This window comes from Haliotis rufescens, unplaced genomic scaffold (assembly GCF_023055435.1).
Source record: "Haliotis rufescens isolate VD_foot unplaced genomic scaffold, xgHalRufe1.0.p SCAF_9, whole genome shotgun sequence".
Lineage (NCBI taxonomy): Eukaryota > Metazoa > Mollusca > Gastropoda > Lepetellida > Haliotidae > Haliotis > Haliotis rufescens.
In genome coordinates, this window is record NW_025964383.1 from 37,021,711 (window position 1) to 37,044,195 (window position 22,485).

At 43.0% G+C, this 22,485-nt stretch overlaps 1 protein-coding gene across 5 annotated transcripts in view; it reads left to right on the top strand.

Moving 5' to 3' along the window:
- Positions 1-224: 224 nt before the first annotated feature.
- Positions 225-22,485, top strand: part of LOC124139530 (janus kinase and microtubule-interacting protein 3-like) — a 54,742-nt gene continuing 32,481 nt past the window's right edge. For 2 of the 5 annotated variants that reach the window (XM_048391212.1, XM_046506656.2), the window contains exons 1-2: positions 225-406; positions 11,620-12,053. In XM_048391212.1, the coding sequence (XP_048247169.1) occupies positions 11,919-12,053 (135 nt within the window). In that variant the 5' untranslated portion in view covers positions 225-406; positions 11,620-11,918. Of the gene's footprint in view, positions 407-6,918; positions 7,223-7,527; positions 7,585-11,619; positions 12,054-22,485 lie in introns of those variants that run through there. The other 3 variants (XM_048391213.1, XM_048391214.1, XM_046506657.2) reach the window with 3 other exon arrangements.

Genomic DNA, 22,485 nt, shown 5'->3' on the forward strand with positions numbered 1-22,485 from the left:
CCTCACTGGGCGAAATCATTACACGTCCATCGGCATTATTCACGCCGTGCGCACAACAGAGGTCAGATTGCAATTACACCACACTACAATGCCACTTATATACTTTGATATGTAATTTTTCGGTTACATTGCCAAGATCAAAGAATAAATGGATTTTCTTCCAGCGAACGTCGCCGGATTATGTGTCGCAATCAGCCACCCGGAGACAACGATAATCGATACGGTCACTCAGAAACAAATACGTCCGCAACGCGAGTGGTTGGGTCGTGTCTCTCCGCTCGTATGAGGTGTGTTGAAACGGCGGATTGGTCTTCAGAGAACGTACTGTGGATATACTAATTCACAAGTAGAGCGATGTAACTTCGAACTGGTTGAGGACACGAACTGGATAATTTACCAAAAGCAGGTAGGATTACGTTTTGCAGTTTACAATATCACGGCGTAGAAATATCTAAAAAAAACATCCACTTGCACTAATCTGCCGATCTTGCGTTAACGCTGCAGGTAATTCCTATGCCGTTTGAAGTTTGTTTTTGCCTTGGCAGTTGAATGGCGAAATAATCCCTGTAAATGGAACGATAGTTAAAAGCAAGGGATTATTGACATCAAACCACACCAGCATATCGTGGCGGAGCATTGAGGTTAATTGTGGTTGATATACGACTCAACTTTTGATAGGGACATTCAGTTCTGAAGATGGAAATATCCCCAGCAAAATTGGAGTAGTTTGAGATCTCCGTCCTCCGTGGTCACCCAGGTTATAAGTTTTTACAGGCGACTAACTTGAATCACAGAAAAAAACAGATTATAATGATAAAATTAATGCCCCTTTGCCTGTCAAACATCCCCCCAGTTGTGAACACACAATGCACACATTTAGAAAATGGTCAGATGTAACAAATGTTATAGTTGTGATAACAGTGAGTGAGTGAGTATGGTTTTACGCCGCTTTTAGAAATATTCCAGCAATATCACGGCGGGGGGACACCTGAAATTGGCTTCACACATTGTACCCATGTCGGGAATCGAACCCGGGTCTTCGGCGTGACGAGAGAACGCATTAACCACTAGGCTACCCGACCGTCCCGTTGAGATAATACTTTCTTAGTAAAGAGGGGTACACAAAGTACGTGATCTAGACTACCAGCTGTCGGACTTTCATTTTTTGCGGAAGCCTCGGTGGCTGTGTGGGTTAGATGGCTGACTTTATGTGCCGGTGATTAGGTGCCTCTCTCTGACGCTGTAGGTTCCAATCCCGGACAGGACATAACCCCCCCCCCAAAAAAAATTAAAAAAATTACAAGATTCTGTACTTTACTAAGAAAGTGTTATCCAACATTTGTTACACCCCTCTGATTTCTGTCATCGGCACAGCGACTTGTTTGATTACGTGTCATCTGTTACTTCGATACTGAAATTTCGTGGTACATTGATATGATAATTATTACATATCTGACGTTCATAGATCAAATAGCGCCAGAAATAAACACTAGTATCATAGATCTCTGTTGACCAGTAAACTGGACACAAGACGTAGGTCTAATTGTAAAACACTGTGGAGGTTTTACATAATATTAATACTTGTCAAAAGTACTGCGATACTTATTGTTACACTTCATATTGCACATAGGCTCTTACACTTCTATACAGTACGGACAACGAAATAATCTTAACTGGTTCCACTGTTGGTTAACGCAGAAAGCTTAACACTTTTTTGTCGTTACGGCAGACAGGAGCCCAGTTAGTGAAATAATCCTGGAATCTAATATCACACGGTCTGTGGAACAATTCTAGCATCAGAGTATTAACACAATAAGCAATGGTTAGGTAATTATATTCAGTGCTGTTCTACAGAATATGAACTGCTTTTGAATTACCTCCTTAACGGATCCGTGTCTAGATTACCACCTAAAGCCTGTTAAATCTTACATAATCTGGATCTGGTAGTAAAGCAAAAATAATGCGAACTTATTACATTTCCCTCGATATACCGAGATCTACATCCCGATATCAAATGAAACTGATTGTGTTTCGTCTACCACGTGATGCGTATAACGTGTTTATTCAACGGGGGATCTTTTCACGAGCGGGTAATAATACTTGGTATGACAGGAAGGCAGAAATAATAGGGTAAAGAAAAATTATCACAAACTTCTTCGATAAACCAAATATATCTCATTCAATATACCGGGATATAGATCTTTCCAAAACGAAAGCGGTGCAGTGTCATGAAGAACTGTCTATACCAAACTACGGTTGAAGACTTCGTGATATATCCCGATAATCCGGACGACCCTGCTATCACTGAATTCGTACGGATGATCAAATGTCTGGATTAGCGAAATGTGAGGTGAAATGGGGTTTAACGTTCAAGATTAGTGCACTTAAAGAGCGACGTGCTTGCACATGTGTGCGTGCATGCGTGCGTGTGACTGCTTGTATTGGTGCGGAGTAATGTCGGTTTTATTGGGATGAGATACCATGCAGCAGTTTAACATAGATGTCACACTAAAATGCTGACTCCATACCGACCAGTCATTGTTTTGTCGAGAGCCGGGCAGGGAAACAACAAGTACCATCTTTCATCGTCTTCTGGTGTGAAGGAGACGGGGATGAAACCATTGACCTTCCGCTCTTCGAGCAGACGCTCTATCCACTAGACTACCGTCGCAGTCCGAACTATTGCGAATAATATCCGTTGTTGCCATGTCACAACAAATGTCCGGTAGGCAGGGTGTCTAGGGGGCAATTATAATGACAACGAAACGATCTTAAACTGAATTTCTAACTTGAAGGAAGTGCCTAATTAGGAGGTTAATTCGCGACGACTGAAGTGACGCACTGTGAGTGAATGTGGTTGTACGCCGCTTTTAGTACTATTCCCTCCATAGAACGGACGGCGGGGGACGCCAGACATCGGCTTCACACATTCTACTCATGTGGGAGTCGTGTCCCACTCTTCGATGTGACGAGCGAACGCTTTTACCAAAGAAGTATGGTATGACCCGTGAAGATCCGGGACAGAATAGGTCTTCACCAACCAATGCTTGCCGTAACAGGCGACTATGTGTGTCGTAAGAGGCAACTAATGGGATCAGGTGGTCAGGATCGCTGACTCGGTTGATGCATGCCATCGTATCCCAATTGCGGGGATCGATGGAATATAGCTGGAATATTTCGAACAAACAAACAAACAAAAATGTTAACTTATTTCTCATTAATGTTTTACTTGTATATAAACTTTGATATGTGTATAGCATGCTCTTAAACTACGGTTATAAATTATTCTCGGGGCGGGGCAGCATGATTGGTTTATACTGGCCAAGTCAGGACAAACTCTGGTGCCAAATATGTTTCACCATAACGACACATAACTTCCCCCCTTATCGACGAGTTGCTAAGTCCGCCGCTTGTAGCAGTGACATGACCTCTTCAAAGTTTTACCGGATAATCTTAATGTTCATCTCGACAGCACAGTGTGTTTGAAATATTGTTAAAATAAATGGGGATTGTCTACTTTCCAGGGCAATACTATATACATGTATACTGATGTGGGAATGGGGAAAAAAACTAAAATACACGTATGCATATTAATAGTGGATATTTTGCTGTTCTTGTTAAATAACATGTATATCTCATAGTTTGGTTCAAGGACGCTTTGAACAGTATTTCGGTTATATCACAGCGTGCCAGATTAATGTGGAAGGAAAGCCTGAAGTGATGCAGGTCTCAGACGTTTACCACTTAGGTGAAACCCACGAGCACGGGTATGGTGCTGACAAACTTAGAAACATAATCGGGGCAAATCTGGGATCCGAGCCGTGTATGATATGTCACAGCTGTTCGAGACGCCTTAAATATATAACAAGACACATTGTTATTGACAGTCATTTCGACAAGCTACTATAATTAGGTACGGAAATCCATAAGGGCCATGACATTGATTATTATCTTGAAAAGTAAAGATAAACTTGCCAAGGCTTCGCTTTCGTCTTTGCGTCCGTGAAGGTCCGGGGTAGAATAGGTCTTCAGCAACCCATGCTTGCCGTAAAAGGCGACTATGCTTGTCGTAAGAGGCGACTAACGGGATCGGGTGGTCATGCTCGCTGACTTGGTTTGAAGCATGTCATCAATCCAAATTGATGATATCAATCAATCACTAGATTGCCTGGTCCAGACTCGATTATTTACAGACCGCCGTCATATAGCTGGTATATTGCTGAATGCTGCATAAAACGACAAACCAACCTACTTTCTGCTTTGATCTGACTCTGTACCAAGAAAAGGATTTGACCTTTCAGGATAAGAACTTGAAGTTTAATTAAAAGAATTTTAATTTTAATGTATTAATTTGAATTATAATGATAAGAACTTGAAATTTCAAGATATAAAAATAAATGTGTGGCCCTCATGGGCTTCCGTAGTCAGGACTTGCTCCATCCAGGCGAACGTTTGAGCCACTGGCAACAGTGACATAGTTGTTGTTTACCTAAGACTGACAAGATACCACTGTTACAATTGACCCCCAGCGTTTATGCTTGGTCGGCGACTGAATTGATCGGTTGTCAGGTCACGTGGATTGCGTGCCATCATCTACCAGTGACGTGGAACCTTACATTTGATATTAGCCTCATGTGTGTCTGGCCCAGGATCGATGATTTACAGGCCGTTTTCATAAAATATTGCCAAATGTGACGTTAAACAACAACAAAACTCCACGAGGCAGGGCTAGCTCACCGTTGTGTATAAAGGCAAGCTGCAATGAGTCCCGCTACGGCTCCGTGACTTGCCCGAGAGTCATTAAATTACTGTTGCTTTCATTGTCAAAACATTCCTGTAGTGAACAGTTTTGATTGTGGACTCCGTGCATTGTGACTGCCTCCGTGGTCTAGTGGATAGAGCGTCTGTCCGGAGACTGCCTCCGTGGTCTAGTGGAAACAGCATATGCCTGGAGACTACCTCCGTGGTCTAGTGGATATAGCGTCTTCCGGAGACTGCATCTGTGGTCTAGTGGATAGAGCATCTGCCTGGAGACTACCTCCGTGGTCTAGTGGATATAGCGTCTTCCGGAGACTGCATCTGTGGTCTAGTGGATAGAGCATCTGCCTGGAGACTACCTCCGTGGTCTAGTGGATATAGCGTCTTCCGGAGGCCTCTGTGTTCTAGTGGTCAAAGCGTCTGCCCGGAAACTGTCTCCGTGGTCAAGTAGATAGAGCGTCTGTCCGGAAACTGCCTCCATGGTCTAGTGGATAGAGCGTCTGTCCGGAGAAGGCCTCTGTGGTCTAGTGGATAGAGCGTCTGTCCGGAGAAGGCCTCTGTGGTCTAGTGGATAGAGCGTCTTCCGGGGGCCTCTGTGGTCTAGTGGATAGAGCGTGTTCCGGAGACTGCCTCTGTGGTCTCGTGGAAAGAGCGTCTGTCCGGAGACTGCCTCCGTGGTCTCGTGGATAGAGCGTCTTCCGGAGGCCTCTGTGGTCTAGTGGATAGAGCGTGTTCCGGAGGCCTCTGTGGTCTAGTGGATAGAGCGTCTGTCCGGAGACTGCCTCTGTGGTCTAGTGGATAGAGCGTCTCCCGGAAACTGCCTCTGTGGTCTAGTGGATAGAGCGTTTGTCCGGAGACTGCCTCCGTGGTCTAGTGGATAGAGCGTCTCCCGGAAACTGCCTCTGTGGTCTAGTGGATAGAGCATCTGCCTGGAGAAGGCCTCCGTGGTCTAGTGGACAGAGCGTCTGTTCAGTGAGTGTCGTTATGAGATGATATACTGTGTCGAGTCAAGTATTGATGTTAAAACTGAGACATGGTATCTCAGTGGGCTAGCACTATAACACCGACATCAGTGAAGCCCACACACGGACGGATGCACCCACATACACGTCGCCAGATATGTGCAATAATTTTGAACGCGACGTTAAACCCGATTTCACCTCACCTTTGACATCTTAGAGCGCTCTGCATAGTTACGCCCCTTTTATGTGTCATGATCCTGTGCTCCTGGGTTCGATCCAAGGTTCGCCCTGATTATGACTCTTGGTTTGTCAGCATCATAATCGTGCAAGGGGGTTTCACAAGGACCACCATCACTCTAGAATTTTTCCAACACCATGTCTTAATTGTTAGTTGTTTAACGCGACAATCTGCAATAATCCAGTGATTGACGTCATGAGCATCGTTCGACGCTTTTGTGATACGATGACATGCATCACCACCCGATCCGTAAGTCGCCTCTTACGGCAAGCATAGTCGCCTTTTACTACACACGAGTTACTAAAGGCCTATTCTAACCCGGATCTTCACGGGCCCTACATAAAGTTGAAACCCACGAGCACGGAGTGCTACTGACATACCAATAGTCATAAGCGGGCCGAATCTGGGATTCGAACCAACGACCAACGTATATTGGCATGCCTAAGGTACCAACTCTGAATGGGCCGTTATACATTGTGCACACGCAGGTTGTAACTGAACCTGGTCCTTATGCGTGACGAGCAAGCACTTTAACCACTTGGCACTCCCACCACACATTGACAAAACTACATACTTCCGGAAGATCCGGGGTAGAAAAGGTCTTCAGCAACCCACGCTTGCCGTATAAGGCGACTATGCTTGTCGTACGAGGCGACTAACGGGATCGTGTGGTCAGGCTCGCTGACTTGGTTGATGCATGTCATCAGTCCGAATTGCGTGGATCGATGCTCATGACATCAGTCACTTGATTGTCTGGTCTAGACTTGACTTTTTACAGACCGCCGTCATATAGCTGGAATATTGCTGAGTGCGACGGTAAACAACAAACAAACATACTTCATGTACTATGATAGCAACTTATGTTAAACGAAGAAGACAATACACACATATAAAGAAAAATTGCCCGAGCTAACAGAGACACAGCTTATTCCACTGCCACGTCAAGCGAAGCCAATCAAGGCGAGTTCTGACACCTGCAGTTCTGCATGACACCTCTTTCACAATGACACGTGATCCCTGATCAGGCTCGTCTCTTTAGTTGGCGGGCACTTGGCATCGATATAACCAGTGCCTTAATCCCACCAATACACACAGGCCACTCCTGAGCCGGGTCTCTAATGACGGAATGGTGGCGCTTAACCGGTAACGCTATGCATGAGGGTGAGGTTGCGCTTGTCATACATGAGACCAGTCAGTACCCGGACTTGAACTTAACAAGCTGTGTCCATACTTCTTCAACCATCGGCAGTCCGAACTGGGATGAGTAAGTACGGGTTTTCTTTCATTGTATTCTTGGTGAATCTGAAGGAATGGTACGTTTTAAAATAAGAACCTTTATGGCTACATGTGTCACATAGTCATGTAGGAATATATCGATGCGACGTTAGATTATAATTTTTCTGTATGTGTTTATACTCAACTTTTAATAGGCGTGTTGGTCCACTTCAAGTTGGGGTGAGTGAGTTGGGTTTAATTGTGCTGGAAGAGTATTTCAGTTGTTTCACGGTGTGTCAGCTTGATGTGCAAATACTCTCTCGCGGTTTGACACAGGACATTTCTCATATGTAGATCTGGACTTGGTATGAACGTCGCGCTGTGTAGCACAGTCTCTGCTTATTGGAAGAGGTGAGTGAGTTGAGTTTAACGTTGATTGAAGAGTATTCCACGGCGTGTCGGCTTAATCAGTGTTGTATATCTCAGTAATCATATGTCGTGACAGCGTTGTATATCTTAGTAATCATATGTCGTGACAGTGTTGTATATCTTAGTAATCATATGTCATAACAGAGTTCTATATCTTAGTAATCAAATGTCGTGACAGTGTTGTATATCTTAGTAATCATATGTCGTGACAGTGTTGTATATCTTAGTAATCATATGTCGAGACAGTGTTGTATATCTTAGTAATCATATGTCGTGACAGTGTTGTATATCTTAGTAATCATATGTCGAGACAGTGTTGTATGTCTCAGTAATCATATGTCGTGACAGTGTTGTATATCTTAGTAATCATATGTTGTAACTGTGTTGTATATCTTAGTATATATATGTCGTAACGGTGTTGTATAACTTAGTATCTATATGTCGTAACAGTGTTGTATGTTTTAGTATCTATATGTCGTAACAGTGTTGGATATTTAAGTATCCATATGTCGTAACAGTGTTTTATATCTTAATTATCCATATCGAAAGCGGACTGGTATATGTAAAAAAGATCTTCAAATTCAGATGTAGTGACGTTTTGCAGTAAAATTACATTATTTGACATCAGATCTCACTGTATCAAGTTGGCGGCCGTGGAGGACATTTTGAGTATATTCATGTAACTACACTTATGGTATTACTTACGTAATCTTACAACCCTAAGATTTACCTGCTGACGCCCCCAGTTATATTACCGAGACCGTAGGTCAATGACATTAGAACTGACCGCCTACAGCCATTATAGGATACCAGTTGATCATGTGAAAGATTGTCGCGTGACCTTATTCAGGAAGCAGGTATACTGCTTGCTTGTTTGTTTGTTTGTTTGGTTGGTTGTTTTGAACGCTGTAACATTTCATAATTTGTAAAAGAAAACTAACGGTAATATATTTAAGAAATAAACGACGAGTGGGCGCAGTCCCGAGTGGTTTATTCTCCCTGCAGTTTTTTATTGTACTATAAACAACGAACACGAGTCGTTTATTTCTTATATAAGATACCTACATTACGTACAGCCTCTTTTACTATGTTGATAAAATGTAGACGCTTAAAAATATTTACCCAAATTTTAAACTTATTCATATTTTTACTCACTCACTCATATTTTCACTCACTCACTCACTCGCTATCAACGCCACTGTCGGTCCAAGTTATCTTCCCGAGGCAAGTTTCCCAATTGAAACTGGACTTTTATAGTCAGTTAACTCCCTAGCCTCGGGAAGATGGGTCAAAGTAGTCTGTGTCAGTTGAAAATATGTAATGTCCCGAATGTGTTTGTTGTCATGCTTCAGAAACATTTAGTTGCATATAATCAATATTATCATCACATCCATTTTATTATTACTTCAAGAAAGAATAAGCAAGATGTATGTGTTTTGTTGGTTTGTTGTTTAACGCCGCAATATTCCAGTTATTTGACGGCGATCTGTAAATATTCGAGTTTGGACCAGGCAATCCAGTGATTGACATAAAGGCATCGCCTTTACGGCAAGTATGGATTGCTGAAGACCAATTATAACTCGGATCTTCACGGGTCTTGAAATGAGTGAGTGAGTGAATGTTGTTTAACGCCGCAAGTCGTAATATTCAAGCCGTATCGTGGCCAAAGTCGCAGCAATACTTGTAGTAGAAGAAGCAGCTGCAACAGCAGTAGTGATACTGATAATAGTAGTTTACCACTTTGGCGAAAGTCACAAGTACATTTTGGTGCTGACAAACCTGGACGAACCAGGATTCGAACTCACAATCATAGGTTTCTGGCGTGCCTACTAGAAGTAGTAGTAGCGCTGGTATATATGTTCAGTGCTACTGAAAACTGACTACACACTAGTTGACTGAAACACAACATGTCGACATCTGCAGGTCTATCCAGATAACACAGAGTCGGGTTACAGCCGTGACAATGAACTAGGACCCGCGTAGATCAGTCATAGGCTGGCATAAAGTGACCGATCCCACCGATGGCATGAGACAAACATATTTGTAGGATATATAATTGTTTGGGTATTGAACAACAGAATTTACATCCTGTGTCTGTGCCCGCGGTTGGAGTGGTGATACCGATCTGTGGACCAGCGTTAAGTGGTCAGATTGGGATCAAACCCTCATGTTTGAGGGTTTAATGCCAGACGACGCTTTTCGATGCACAGGAGTGGCCATATTGTCGTTTTAAAATACCAGTAAATAATGTTCCCATTATGTGAAACATTAAACATGCCAGATGTCTTTCGTGTGTTTTTGAAGTCTTCTCGCTTGACAATGAGGTGTCTGTAGTTACGCAATGATTATCAATAATGGCCTTTGTGCGACTAAAATATCAAGAAGGTAATATAACGTTTGAATTGCTTAAATTACCATAGTCACTGCCTGGACGCGAGTAGCGAACCAACATTGTTCTGAATTAACACGTGTTGAGTAGGATGTTAATGTTCTCTTAGCTGCTATTTGCAAGAAAGGGAAATGGCGTGTATAACGAAGGTCAAGTCTAGCAAGGTGCCCTGGGTTGCAGGTGTGAAACCTGGACATACACCCCTTTTGAGGATTCGAACCAAAATATACTTCTCGACTAATGATAGGGATAATGACATATTATAAGAATCAGTTCTGTGTATCAGTTCTGTGTATCATGACAATTCTGTGTGTCATGACAGTTCTGTGTATCAGTTCTATGTGTCAGTTCTGTGTATCAGTTCTATGTGTCAGTTCTGTGTATCAGTTCTATGTGTCAGTTCTGTGTATCAGTTCTGTGTGTCAGTTCTATGTATCAGTTCTATGTGTCAGTTCTGTGTATCAGTTCTGTGTGTCAGTTCTGTGTATCAGTTCTATGTGTCAGTTCTGTGTATCAGTTCTGTGTGTCAGTTCTATGTATCAGTTCTATGTGTCAGTTCTGTGTGTCAGTTCTGTGTATCAGTTCTGTGTGTCAGTTCTGTGTATCAGTTCTGTGTGTCAATTCTATGTATCAGTTCTATGTGCCAGTTCTGTGTGTCAGTTCTGTGTGTCAGTTCTATGTGTCAGTTCTGTGTGTCAGTTCTGTGTATCAGTTCTGTGTGTCAGTTCTGTGTGTCAGTTCTGTGTATCAGTTCTGTCAGTCAGTTCTGTGTATCAGTTCTGTGTGTCAATTCTATGTATCAGTTCTATGTGTCAGTTCTGTGTATCAGTTCTGTGTGTCAGTTCTATGTATCAGTTCTATGTGTCAGTTCTGTGTATCAGTTCTGTGTGTCAGTTCTGTGTGTCGGGCCTGTGTGTCAGTTCTTTGTATCAGTTCTGTGTATCATGACAGGATAAAAGTATCCCTGTCAAAAGATGAACAGTGTATGTCAAGTAGTTGAAATAAGACCAACGAAAATGGGGATCGTGTTAAGACAACGGTTTGACGAATGTTTTGCCCTCTTCCCCCATGAAGATCCGGGTTAAAAATGGTCTTCAGCAACCCATGCTTGTTGTAAGAGGAGACTAACAGAATGGGGTGGTCAGACTCGTTGACATGGTTGATGCATGTTATCGTATCCCAAATGCGTAAATAGATACTAAAGAAGTCCATCACTAGATTGTCTGCTAAATTATTCACAGATGTTAAACAACAATCAACAACGTTAGTGGTGGCACGGATTACATATTCGCATCCCCCCCCCCCCCCCTCATTCCCCCGTAGGCACCCGTCACAAAAACATGCTCCCCGTGCACATGCACCTCACATGTACACGTTGTAAAGAATGCCTGCCCTCTGTCAACAAATTATCTTTTTCCCTTGGGTCGTACGGTCCCCTATTAGTGGCAATTGTTTACTGTCAAACTGATACGAATTATGATATAATTTGTCAATAAGTAACCAGCCTGGCAAATTGGGTTTTGAATTACTGGAATCGATGTTGCTAGGGTTACCAGTTGTTCCGAGCCTCGTCTTTATTTGATAATATTGCTCCAATCCTCATGCAAGTGGTTTTCTTTTACTTTCAGGAATCTTTGGAACAAATTACTGAAACCACACCTCGTTTACAACGTACCATTTGAAAATTTCAAATAATACAAGGATACAAATAATCTCTAAGACCGTTAAAGTTAGAAATGACTTCTTTGAAGACACAAGACGGGATTCCTCTGCTGATGTTCAACACTGAAATGTCCGTTCACCTGTGAGAAAGGAGTGTTCTCAACACTGTTACCGTCAACCCTGGAAGGGCGCACTTGACTAACGACCTCATCAATATGGCTGTGATTTTCTGTACCTCGGAGTGCGCACTTGATTAGATCTGACCATGAACAGTCGACAGAAAGAGGTCCTGGCCTCAGGTAGGTCACTGCTGACGAGGAACATCATCTGGACGCCCCAACTTGCGACTCTCCTCAAGGAACAGGGCGTGGCCACTGACTCCATTCTAGCAGACATCGAGGTAAGCTTCACAACCATCCCCAGCAGTACATTGCTTCTCATTGCTTTAATAATCAATTTCAGATTTATTTTGTTTTCTAACTTCGGTTCCGATCGGCACCGTTTTCCAAAGTTTTGCAATAATCTGGCAATAAAATAACAGTGAACATTTGAACATTGACAACAGGTCTGCTTGTAAGACTGTACAACCCAACTATACGTGTGTTACTGTCTTCAATGGCTGTCTGTACAACCCAACTGTACGCGTGTTACTGTCTTCAATGGCTGTCTGTACAACCCAGCTGTACGCGTGTTACTGTCTTCAATGGCTGTCTGTACAGCCCAACTGTACGCGTGTCACTGACTTAAATGACTGTACAACCCAACTGCACGTGTGTCACTGTCTTCAATGGCTGTCTGTACAACCCAATTGTACGTGTGTCACTGACTTCAATGGCTGTCTGTACAACCCAACTGTACGTGTGTCACTGACTTCAATGGCCATCTGTACAACCCAACTGTACGCGTGTCACTGACTTCAATGGCTGTCTGTACAACCCAACTGAACGGGTGTCACTGACTTCAATGACTGTCTGTACAACCTAACTGTACGTGTGTCACTGTCTTCAATGGCCATCTGTACAACCCAACTGTACGCGTGTCACTGACTTCAATGGCTGTCTGTACAACCCAACTGAACGGGTGTCACTGACTTCAATGACTGTCTGTACAACCTAACTGTACGTGTGTCACTGTCTTCAATGGCTGTCTGTACAACCCAACTGTACGTGTGTCACTGACTTCAATGGCTGTCTGTACAATCCAACTGAACGGGTGTCACTGACTTCAATGACTGTCTGTACAACCCAGCTGTACGTGTGTCACTGTCTTCAATGGCTGTCTGTACAACCCAACTGTACGTGTGTCACTGACTTCAATGGCTGTCTGTACAATCCAACTGTACGTGTGTCACTGACTTCAATGACTGTCTGTACAACCCAGCTGTACGTGTGTCACTGACTTCAATGACTGTCTGTACAACCCAGCTGTACGTGTGTCACTGACTACAATGACTGTCTGTACAACCCAGCTGTACGTGTATCACTGACTACAATGACTGTACAACCCAAATGTACGTGTGTCGTTGACTTCAATGACTGTCTGTACAACCCAACTGTACGTGTGTCACTGACTACAATTACTGTACAACCCAAATGTACGTGTGTCGTTGACTTCAATGACTGTCTGTACAACCCAGCTGTACGTATGTTACTGTCTTCAATGGCAATCTGTACCACCCAACTGAACGGGTGTCACTGACTTCAATGGCTGCCTGTACAACCAAACTGTACGTGTGTCACTGTCTTCAGTGATTGTCTGTACAACCCAACTGTACGTGTGTCACTGACTTCAATGGCTGCCTGTACAACCAAACTGTACGTGTGTCACTGACTTCAGTGATTGTCTGTACAACCCAACTGTACGTGTATCACTGACTTCAATGGCTGCCTGTACAACCAAACTGTACGTGTGTCACTGACTTCAGTGATTGTCTGTACAACCCAACTGTACGTGTGTCACTGACTTCAATGGCTGCCTGTACAACCAAACTGTACGTGTGTCACTGTCTTCAGTGATTGTCTGTACAACCCAACTGTACGTGTGTCACTGACTTCAATGGCTGCCTGTACAACCAAACTGTACGTGTGTCACTGACTTCAGTGATTGTCTGTACAACCCAACTGTACGTGTGTCACTGACTTCAATGACAATTTGTACAACCCAGCTGTACGTGTGTCACTGACTTCAATGACTGTCTGTACAACCCAGCTGTACGTGTGTTACTGTTTTAATGGCAATCTGTACAACCCAACTGAACGGGTGTCACTGACTTCAATAGCTGTCTGTACAACCCAACTGAACGGGTGTCACTGACTTCAATGGCAATCTGTGCAACCCAACTGAACGGGTGTCACTGACTTCAATGACTGTCTGTACAACCTAACTGTACGTGTGTCACTGACTTCAATGGTTGTCTGCACAACCCAACTGTACGTGTGTCACTGACTGCAATGGCTGTCTGTACAACCCAACTGAACGTGTGTCACTGACTTCAATGGCTGTCTGTACAACCCAACTGAACGAGTGTCACTGACTTCAATGGCTGTCTGTACAACCCAAATGAACGTGTGTCACTGACTTCAATGGCTGTCTGTACAACCCAACTGTACGTGTGTCATTGACTACAATGACTGTACAACCCAACTGAACGGCTGTCACTGTCTTCAATAGCTGTCTGTACAACCCAACTGTACGTGTGTCACTGACTTCAATGGCTGTCTGTACAACCCAACTGTACGTGTGTCACTGACTTCAATGGCTGTCTGTACAACCCAACTGTACGTGTGTCACTGACTTCAGTGATTGTCTGTACAACCAAACTGTACGTGTATCACTGACTTCAATGGCTGCCTGTACAACCAAACTGTACGTGTGTCACTGACTTCAATGGCTGTCTGTACAACCCAACTGTACGTGTGTCACTGACTTCAATGGCTGTCTGTACAACCCAACTGTACGTGTGTCACTGACTTCAGTGATTGTCTGTACAACCAAACTGTACGTGTATCACTGACTTCAATGGCTGCCTGTACAACCAAACTGTACGTGTGTCACTGACTTCAGTGATTGTCTGTACAACCCAACTGTACGTGTATCACTGACTTCAATGGCTGCCTGTACAACCAAACTGTACGTGTGTCACTGACTTCAGTGATTGTCTGTACAACCCAACTGTACGTGTGTCACTGACTTCAATGGCTGCCTGTACAACCCAACTGTACGTGTGTCACTGACTTCAGTGATTGTCTGTACAACCCAACTGTACGTGTGTCACTGACTTCAATGGCTGTCTGTACAACCCAACTGAACGGGTGTCACTGACTTCAATGGCTGTCTGTACAACCAAACTGTACGTGTGTCACTGACTTCAGTGATTGTCTGTACAACCCAACTGTACGTGTGTCACTGACTTCAATGGCTGCCTGTACAACCAAACTGTACGTGTGTCACTGACTTCAGTGATTGTCTGTACAACCCAACTGTACGTGTGTCACTGACTTCAATGGCTGTCTGTACAACCCAACTGAACGGGTGTCACTGACTTCAATGGCTGCCTGTACAACCCAGCTGTACGTGTGTCACTGACTTCAGTGATTGTCTGTACAACCCAACTGTACGTGTGTCACTGACTTCAATGACTGCCTGTACAACCAAACTGTAGGTGTGTCACTGACTTCAGTGATTGTCTGTACAACCCAACTGTACGTGTGTCACTGACTTCAATGGCTGCCTGTACAACCAAACTGTACGTGTGTCACCGACTTCAATGGTTATCTGTATAACCAAACTGTGCGCGTGTCACTGACATCAATGACAATTTGTACAACCCAGCTGTACGTGTGTCACTGACTTCAATGACTGTCTGTACAACCCAGCTGTACGTGTGTTACTGTTTTAATGGCAATCTGTACAACCCAACTGAACGGGTGTCACTGACTTCAATAGCTGTCTGTACAACCCAACTGAACGGGTGTCACTGACTTCAATGGCAATCTGTGCAACCCAACTGAACGGGTGTCACTGACTTCAATGACTGTCTGTACAACCTAACTGTACGTGTGTCACTGACTTCAATGGTTGTCTGCACAACCCAACTGTACGTGTGTCACTGACTTCAATGGCTGTCTGTACAACCCAACTGAACGGGTGTCACTGACTTCAATGGCTGTCTGTACAACCCAAATGAACGTGTGTCACTGACTTCAATGGCTGTCTGTACAACCCAACTGTACGTGTGTCATTGACTACAATGACTGTACAACCCAACTGAACGGCTGTCACTGTCTTCAATAGCTGTCTGTACAACCCAACTGTACGTGTGTCACTGACTTCAATGGCTGTCTGTACAACCCAACTGTACGTGTGTCACTGTCTTCAATGGCTGTCTGTACAACCCAACTGTACGTGTGTCACTGTCACATGATTCATATCAGTGACAATCTTTTTAACTTAATTTAGCAACTCACATGCATCTGTTTGTTTTTTTATTAATGCGATCTTATCAGCTGAAGTTCATGCAACGCAAAACCCTACAATTTGTATTGATTACGATCTGATGAGGTTCAAGTAAGTCACATGTTTGGTTTTTATTGATGGCGATCTGGTCACCACAGGTGCAATGAAGTCACTGATTGTTACATTATTAACGATGGCCGGCAGTGGGCGACAGAAAGCCATCATGGCGTATTCAACACTGCTCAACTAATGGACCTGTGGCACGGAAGGAGCTCGTCTGGTCATCTGGCCGTCGTTTACGGTTTCTGGGAATAATTTATGTACTTTCATCAAGGGGTAACGATGCACAATTGCTGTTATTGTGGACTTAGTGTCGGCAGTACATGCCCGGAAGGTGTTACAGCATCAGAGCGGAAGTGCGGAACCTTCGCGGTCACCTTGACATGCAACAAACTCGTTAATCCAGACTGTTCTATGAACACCGTTGGCTTAGAGAAATAGTTGGTTATATGGTATTTGAGTTCATGACCACTCGTGTCACTCCGGGCAGGTTACGAAAAGGGTCGAGTTGTGACGAATGACTGTATTGGACGTGTCTTATCGGTGAACCGAATTACAGGAATCGCTGTGTTCGCTGGAATCGTGACACGGTTTTTTTTATGTTTAGGTTTAATGAGTATGTCCCTTTGGCGTTCCAGAAACCCGTGATCACGGGTACGAATCTGATAGTCACCCTGATTATGTTTCTAGGTGTGTCAGTACCATATTCGTGCTTATGGGTTTCACCGAAGTAAACGTCTAAAAACTACACTTCGAAAAAAGCCAAATTCTACTAACTTGATTAGTAACAGTAGCCTGAAGGTTAGTTAACAGAGAACTTACTATCCTGCCTGGTAAATCGCACGCGGCAGCGGTGGGGATAAGGTGTGTCATATTACTGTTCCATGGCGAAGGGCGTTATTACAAAAGTATAAGGTGTAAGACACATTCCGACTGTTACTTTCGGTTAGCTCTGGTTAGTTGGATGAAAGTGTGTGAGTGAGTGAGTGACGTCACATCGGCATTATCTCAGCCATAGAGCAACAAGGGTCCGTTGAAAGATCGTTCTGACTTGATCTGTAATGGGATGTCCTCAGATCTTTGTTTAGCGGTAGCGAAAACTAAGTTCTGATTTTAATGAGATTGGGTATATATATTGGACATGGTATCTTACAGATATATTGAAAATAATGTCGTATTTCCCTAAAAATTGGAAGCGGTGACATTTGTCAAAGATATACTGGAAACAGCATAGGTAATATGTCAAATATTGTTAAACAATATACATGTTTATAGTGTGTTTGTTTGTTCTTTGACGCCGCACTCAGCAATATTCCAGCTGTATGACGGTGGTCTGTAAATAATTGAGTCTGGACTAGACCAGTGATTGACATTATGAGCATCGATCGACCCAATTGGGATACAATGACATGCATCAGCGAGCCTGACCACCCGATCCCGTCAGTCGCCTCTTACGACAAGCACAGTCGCCTTTAACGGCAAGCATGGGTTGCTGAAGCCCTTTTCTACCCTGGATCTAAGAAACATGATTATTATTCATTTATTCAGCAAATGTCAGGTTAAAGCTTGTCTTTGCTGAATACACGGAATGTATGCAGCGATGTAAATATATTTGTCCGTTGAACAAAACCTTATTAACGACGTCAACACCATAACGGGCGTCACATTCATGTGTGTGGGCACAACTCGGCATACTGTCACGAACAATGTGCTTGCGTGACTGTTTAATATTCCAGTTCTGCACGTGTTTGTGTTTTAATCAGATATATTAAAGACCTGCTCGCGGCCTGCCCAGACACAATCCATATCATATAGCGCACCTCAGCGGGAGGGACAATGCCTGTATACTCTGTGATAGGATCTAGGCTTGTTAAAAGGGGTGGACGTGCAGTCATCAACGTTAGGATATGGAAAAAGGGTGGCTTAAGGGTTGTGGCTCCATGCGTGTCATAGGAGCGGTCAGGTAGCCTAGTGGTTAAAGTGTTCGCTCGTCACGCCGAAGACCCGGGTTCGATTCCCGACATGGGTACAACGTGTGAAGCCCCTTACTGATGTCCCCGCCGTGATATTGCTGGAATATTGCTAAAAGCGGGCGTAAACCCATACTCACTCACTCCATCATGCTTGTCATAAGAGTAAAGCACTGAGGACATTGGGTGGTCTTAGACGTCATAGTGCTTGCTCATGCTCTCTACCATTGTATATTGATGCCAATTAGCATGCCACGATATCGCTCTGATTCAGGTGACCTCGGCATAAAATAACACTCACACCCAGTCACATGATGGCGGATTATATTCGCATGTTTTGTTCGTTTGTTTGTTTGTTGTTTAACACTCAGAAATATTCCAGCTATATGATGGCGGTCTGTAAATAATCGAGTATGGACCAGATACTCCGGTGATTGACATCATGAGCATCGATCCACGCAACTGGGATGCGATGCCATGCATCAACTAAGTCAGCGAGCCTGACCACTCGATACCGTTTGTCGCCTCTTACGAAAAGAACAGTTGCCTTTTAAGGCAAGTATTGGTTTGCTGAAGACCTATTCTAACCCGGATCTTCACGGCATGTATCACGAAACCATTTAACACGTCGCGTACAACTGTCCAAGTGTTGATATCTGAATGTTTATCAATCCATGGTTATTGTTGTGTGGTTGTGTTCTGGCTACAGAGTGACATGGAGAGTGTCAGACGTTAACATCGCAGACAACAATGTTCTATATACACCACAGACGCCTGTAACTAATTGAATCTGGACCAGACAAGCCAGTGAAATCATAAGCATTACGTCATCAGTCAAATCACGGAGCCTTACCCCCACCCCCACCCCCACCCCCACCCCCACCCGCACCAACCATCCCCCCGGTCCAGGTAATCGGACTCTGGCGAACACCTGGTATTGTCACTATTTGATAATGATTCACCAACACTTGCTTATGATGTAGTGAGAATCGTACAGTGGACATTTTAGTATTTTAGTATGTGTATGGAAATGCATCCTCCCGAGGCAAGAGAGTTAACTGACTATAAAAGTCCAGTTTCTACTGTGGAAACTGGACTTTTAAAGTCAGTTAACTCTCTTGCTTCGGGCAGATGATGGAAATGTATTTGTCGCTTTTTTTTCTTTGACAGACGTAGGACTTGTGTTATGACACATGTATAAACTACGAGTAAAATGGTGGCAGGATGGACACGACGTGACGTGGTTAACGCTGGGTAGAACCAACCGACTGATCCCTAAGGCGTAAATCAAGTCAGGGCTGGTTTCTCTGGCCTAGAACCCCCTGGTCGTCAAGCTGTCCGCGGTCAAGCGAGTGGACCACACCCAGTTTCCTAACTCACTCACTTTAACCCGACCAGAAATGGGGAGCGGTGGCTAAAATGTTGTGAGGTAATCGTAACAGAAGGAGGTACGAAGGTTTGGGATTGAGGTTAAGAGGTTGAAGGGGGTTTAACATGTCGTGGAGTGACGGATGTACTCGGAACGGTTAATGTTGCGTGTAGTATATCAAACGCCAGAGGCCGCATAAAATATAAGTTTATATCTTCCCAATGTTAGTAATCCACGGGGCTTAAGCTGTTTCACGCTCCGCTTGGGCATGGCAGTCAAACATTGCAGTTTAACTGACATGCCCAGGCGTGATGATCAGATATCGCAGGTGCGTGTTATTCGTAAGTACCAATTAAATGCCAGAAGGAATATGACGTCCCATTCACGCCACCTGTCTCAATGTATCCTGTCAACATGAACAGGATTTGTTTGTCTGTACAATGCCTCACATCTTGCAACATTTGATATAGATTAACGTTAAGCTTAAGCTACATCGATATATAATAGGAATTTTAAGTGAGTGAGTGAGTGTGGTTTTACGCCGCTTTTAGCAATATTCAAGCAATATCACGGCGGGAGACACCAAAAATGGGCTTCACACATTGTACCCATGTCAGGAATCGAACCCGGGTCTTCAGCGTGATGAGCGAACGCTTTAACCACTAGGCAACCCAACCGCCCAGGAATTTTAAGGCAGACACATACATAGTGTAGTTGGGGATCGTAAACAAGAAATAAACTCCAGGGGTTAAGATTATTAAAATATAAAAGACGTGTGTGTATATTGAGTGTGTGTATTGAGTGTGTGTCATGAGTGTGTGTGTATTGAGGGTGTGTATTGAGTGTGTGTGTATTGAGTGTGTATATTGAGTGTATATTGAGTGTGTGTATTGAGTGTGTGTATATAGAGTGTGTGTATTGAGTGTGTGTATATTGAGTGTGTGTATTGAGTGTGTGTATATAGAGTGTGTGTATTGAGTGTGTGTATATTGAGTGTGTGTATTGAGTGTGTGTATATTGAGTGTGTATATTGAGTGTTTATTGTGTGTGTATATTGAGTGTGTGTATATTGAGTGCGTATTGAGTGTGTGTGTATTGAGTGTGTATATTGAGTGTGTGTATTGAGTATGTGTACATTGAGTGTGTGTATATTGAGTGTGTGTATTCAGTGTGTGTATTGAGTGTGTATATTGAGTGTGTGTATATTGAGTGTGTGTATTGAGTGTGTGTGTATTGAGTGTGTGTATATTGAGTGTGTGTATTTAGTGTGTGTATATTGAGTGTGTGTATATTGAGTGTGTGTGTATTGAATGTGTGTATTGAGTGTGTGTATATTGAGTGTGTGTATTGAGTGTGTGTATATTGAGTGTGTGTATTAAGTGTGTGTATTGAGTGTGTGTGTGTATTGAGTGTGTGTATATTGAGTGTGTGTATTGAGTGTGTGTATATTGAGTGTGTATATTGAGTGTGTATATTGAGTGTGTGTATTGAGTGTGTGTATATTGAGTGTGTGTATTGAGTGTGTGTATATTGAGTGTGTGTATTGAGTGTGTGTGTTGAGTGTGTGTATATTGAGTGTGTGTAATGAGTGTGTGTATATTGAGTGTGTGTATATTGAGTGTGTGTTGAGTGTGTGTATATTTAGCGTGTATTGAGTGTGTGTATATTGAGTGTGTGTATTGAGTGTGTGTACATTGAGTGTGTGTATTGAGTGTGTGTATTGAGTGTGTGTATATTGAGTGTGTGTATTGAGTGTGTGTATATTGAGTGTGTGTATATTGAGTGTGTGTATTGAGTGTGTGTATATTGAGTGTGTATATTGAGTGTGTGTATATTGAGTGTGTATATTGAGTGTGTGTGTATTGAGTGTGTGTATTGAGTGTGTGTATATTGAGTGTGTATTGAGTGTGTGTATATTGAGTGTGTATATTGAGTGTGTGTATTGAGTGTGTGTATATTGAGTGTGTGTATTGAGTGTGTGTATATTGAGTGTGTGTGTATTGAGTGTGTGTATATTGAGTGTGTATATTGAGTGTGTGTATTGAGTGTGTGTATATTGAGTGTGTGTATTGAGTGTGTATTGAGTGTGTGTATATTGAGTGTGTGTATTGAGTGTGTGTATTGAGTGTGTGTATTGAGTGTGTGTATATTGAGTGTGTGTATTGAGTGTGTGTATATTGAGTGTGTGTATATTGAGTGTGTGTATTGAGTGTGTGTATATTGAGTGTGTATATTGAGTGTGTGTGTATTGAGTGTGTGTATTGAGTGTGTGTATATTGAGTGTGTGTATATTGAGTGTGTGTATGGAGTGTGTGTATATTGAGTGTGTATATTGAGTGTGTGTATATTGAGTGTGTATATTGAGTGTGTGTATATTGAGTGTGTGTATATTGAGTGTGTATATTGAGTGTGTGTATATTGAGTGTGTATTGAGTGTGTGTATATTGAGTGTGTGTATATTGAGTGTGTATATTGAGTGTGTGTATATTGAGTGTGTGTATTGAGTGTGTGTATATTGAGTGTGTGTATATTGAGTGTGTATATTGAGTGTGTGTATATTGAGTGTGTATATTGAGTGTGTATATTGAGTGTGTATTGAGTGTGTATATTGAGTGTGTATATTGAGTGTGTGTATTGAGTGTGTATATTGAGTGTGTATATTGAGTGTGTGTATTGAGTGTGTATATTGAGTGTGTGTATATTGAGTGTGTATATTGAGTGTGTGTATATTGAGTGTGTATATTGAGTGTGTATATTGAGTGTGTGTATTGAGTGTGTATATTGAGTGTGTATATTGAGTGTGTGTATTGAGTGTGTATATTGAGTGTGTGTATATTGAGTGTGTATATTGAGTGTGTGTGTATTGAGTGAGTATGTGCTTAAGGGGCGGGGCGTCAGAGAAACCTAATTTTGTAGCAGTGTTTTAGCCCCCAAAACATTGTTCCCGGGACATTGATGGAGAGTGATGTCCAGATTTT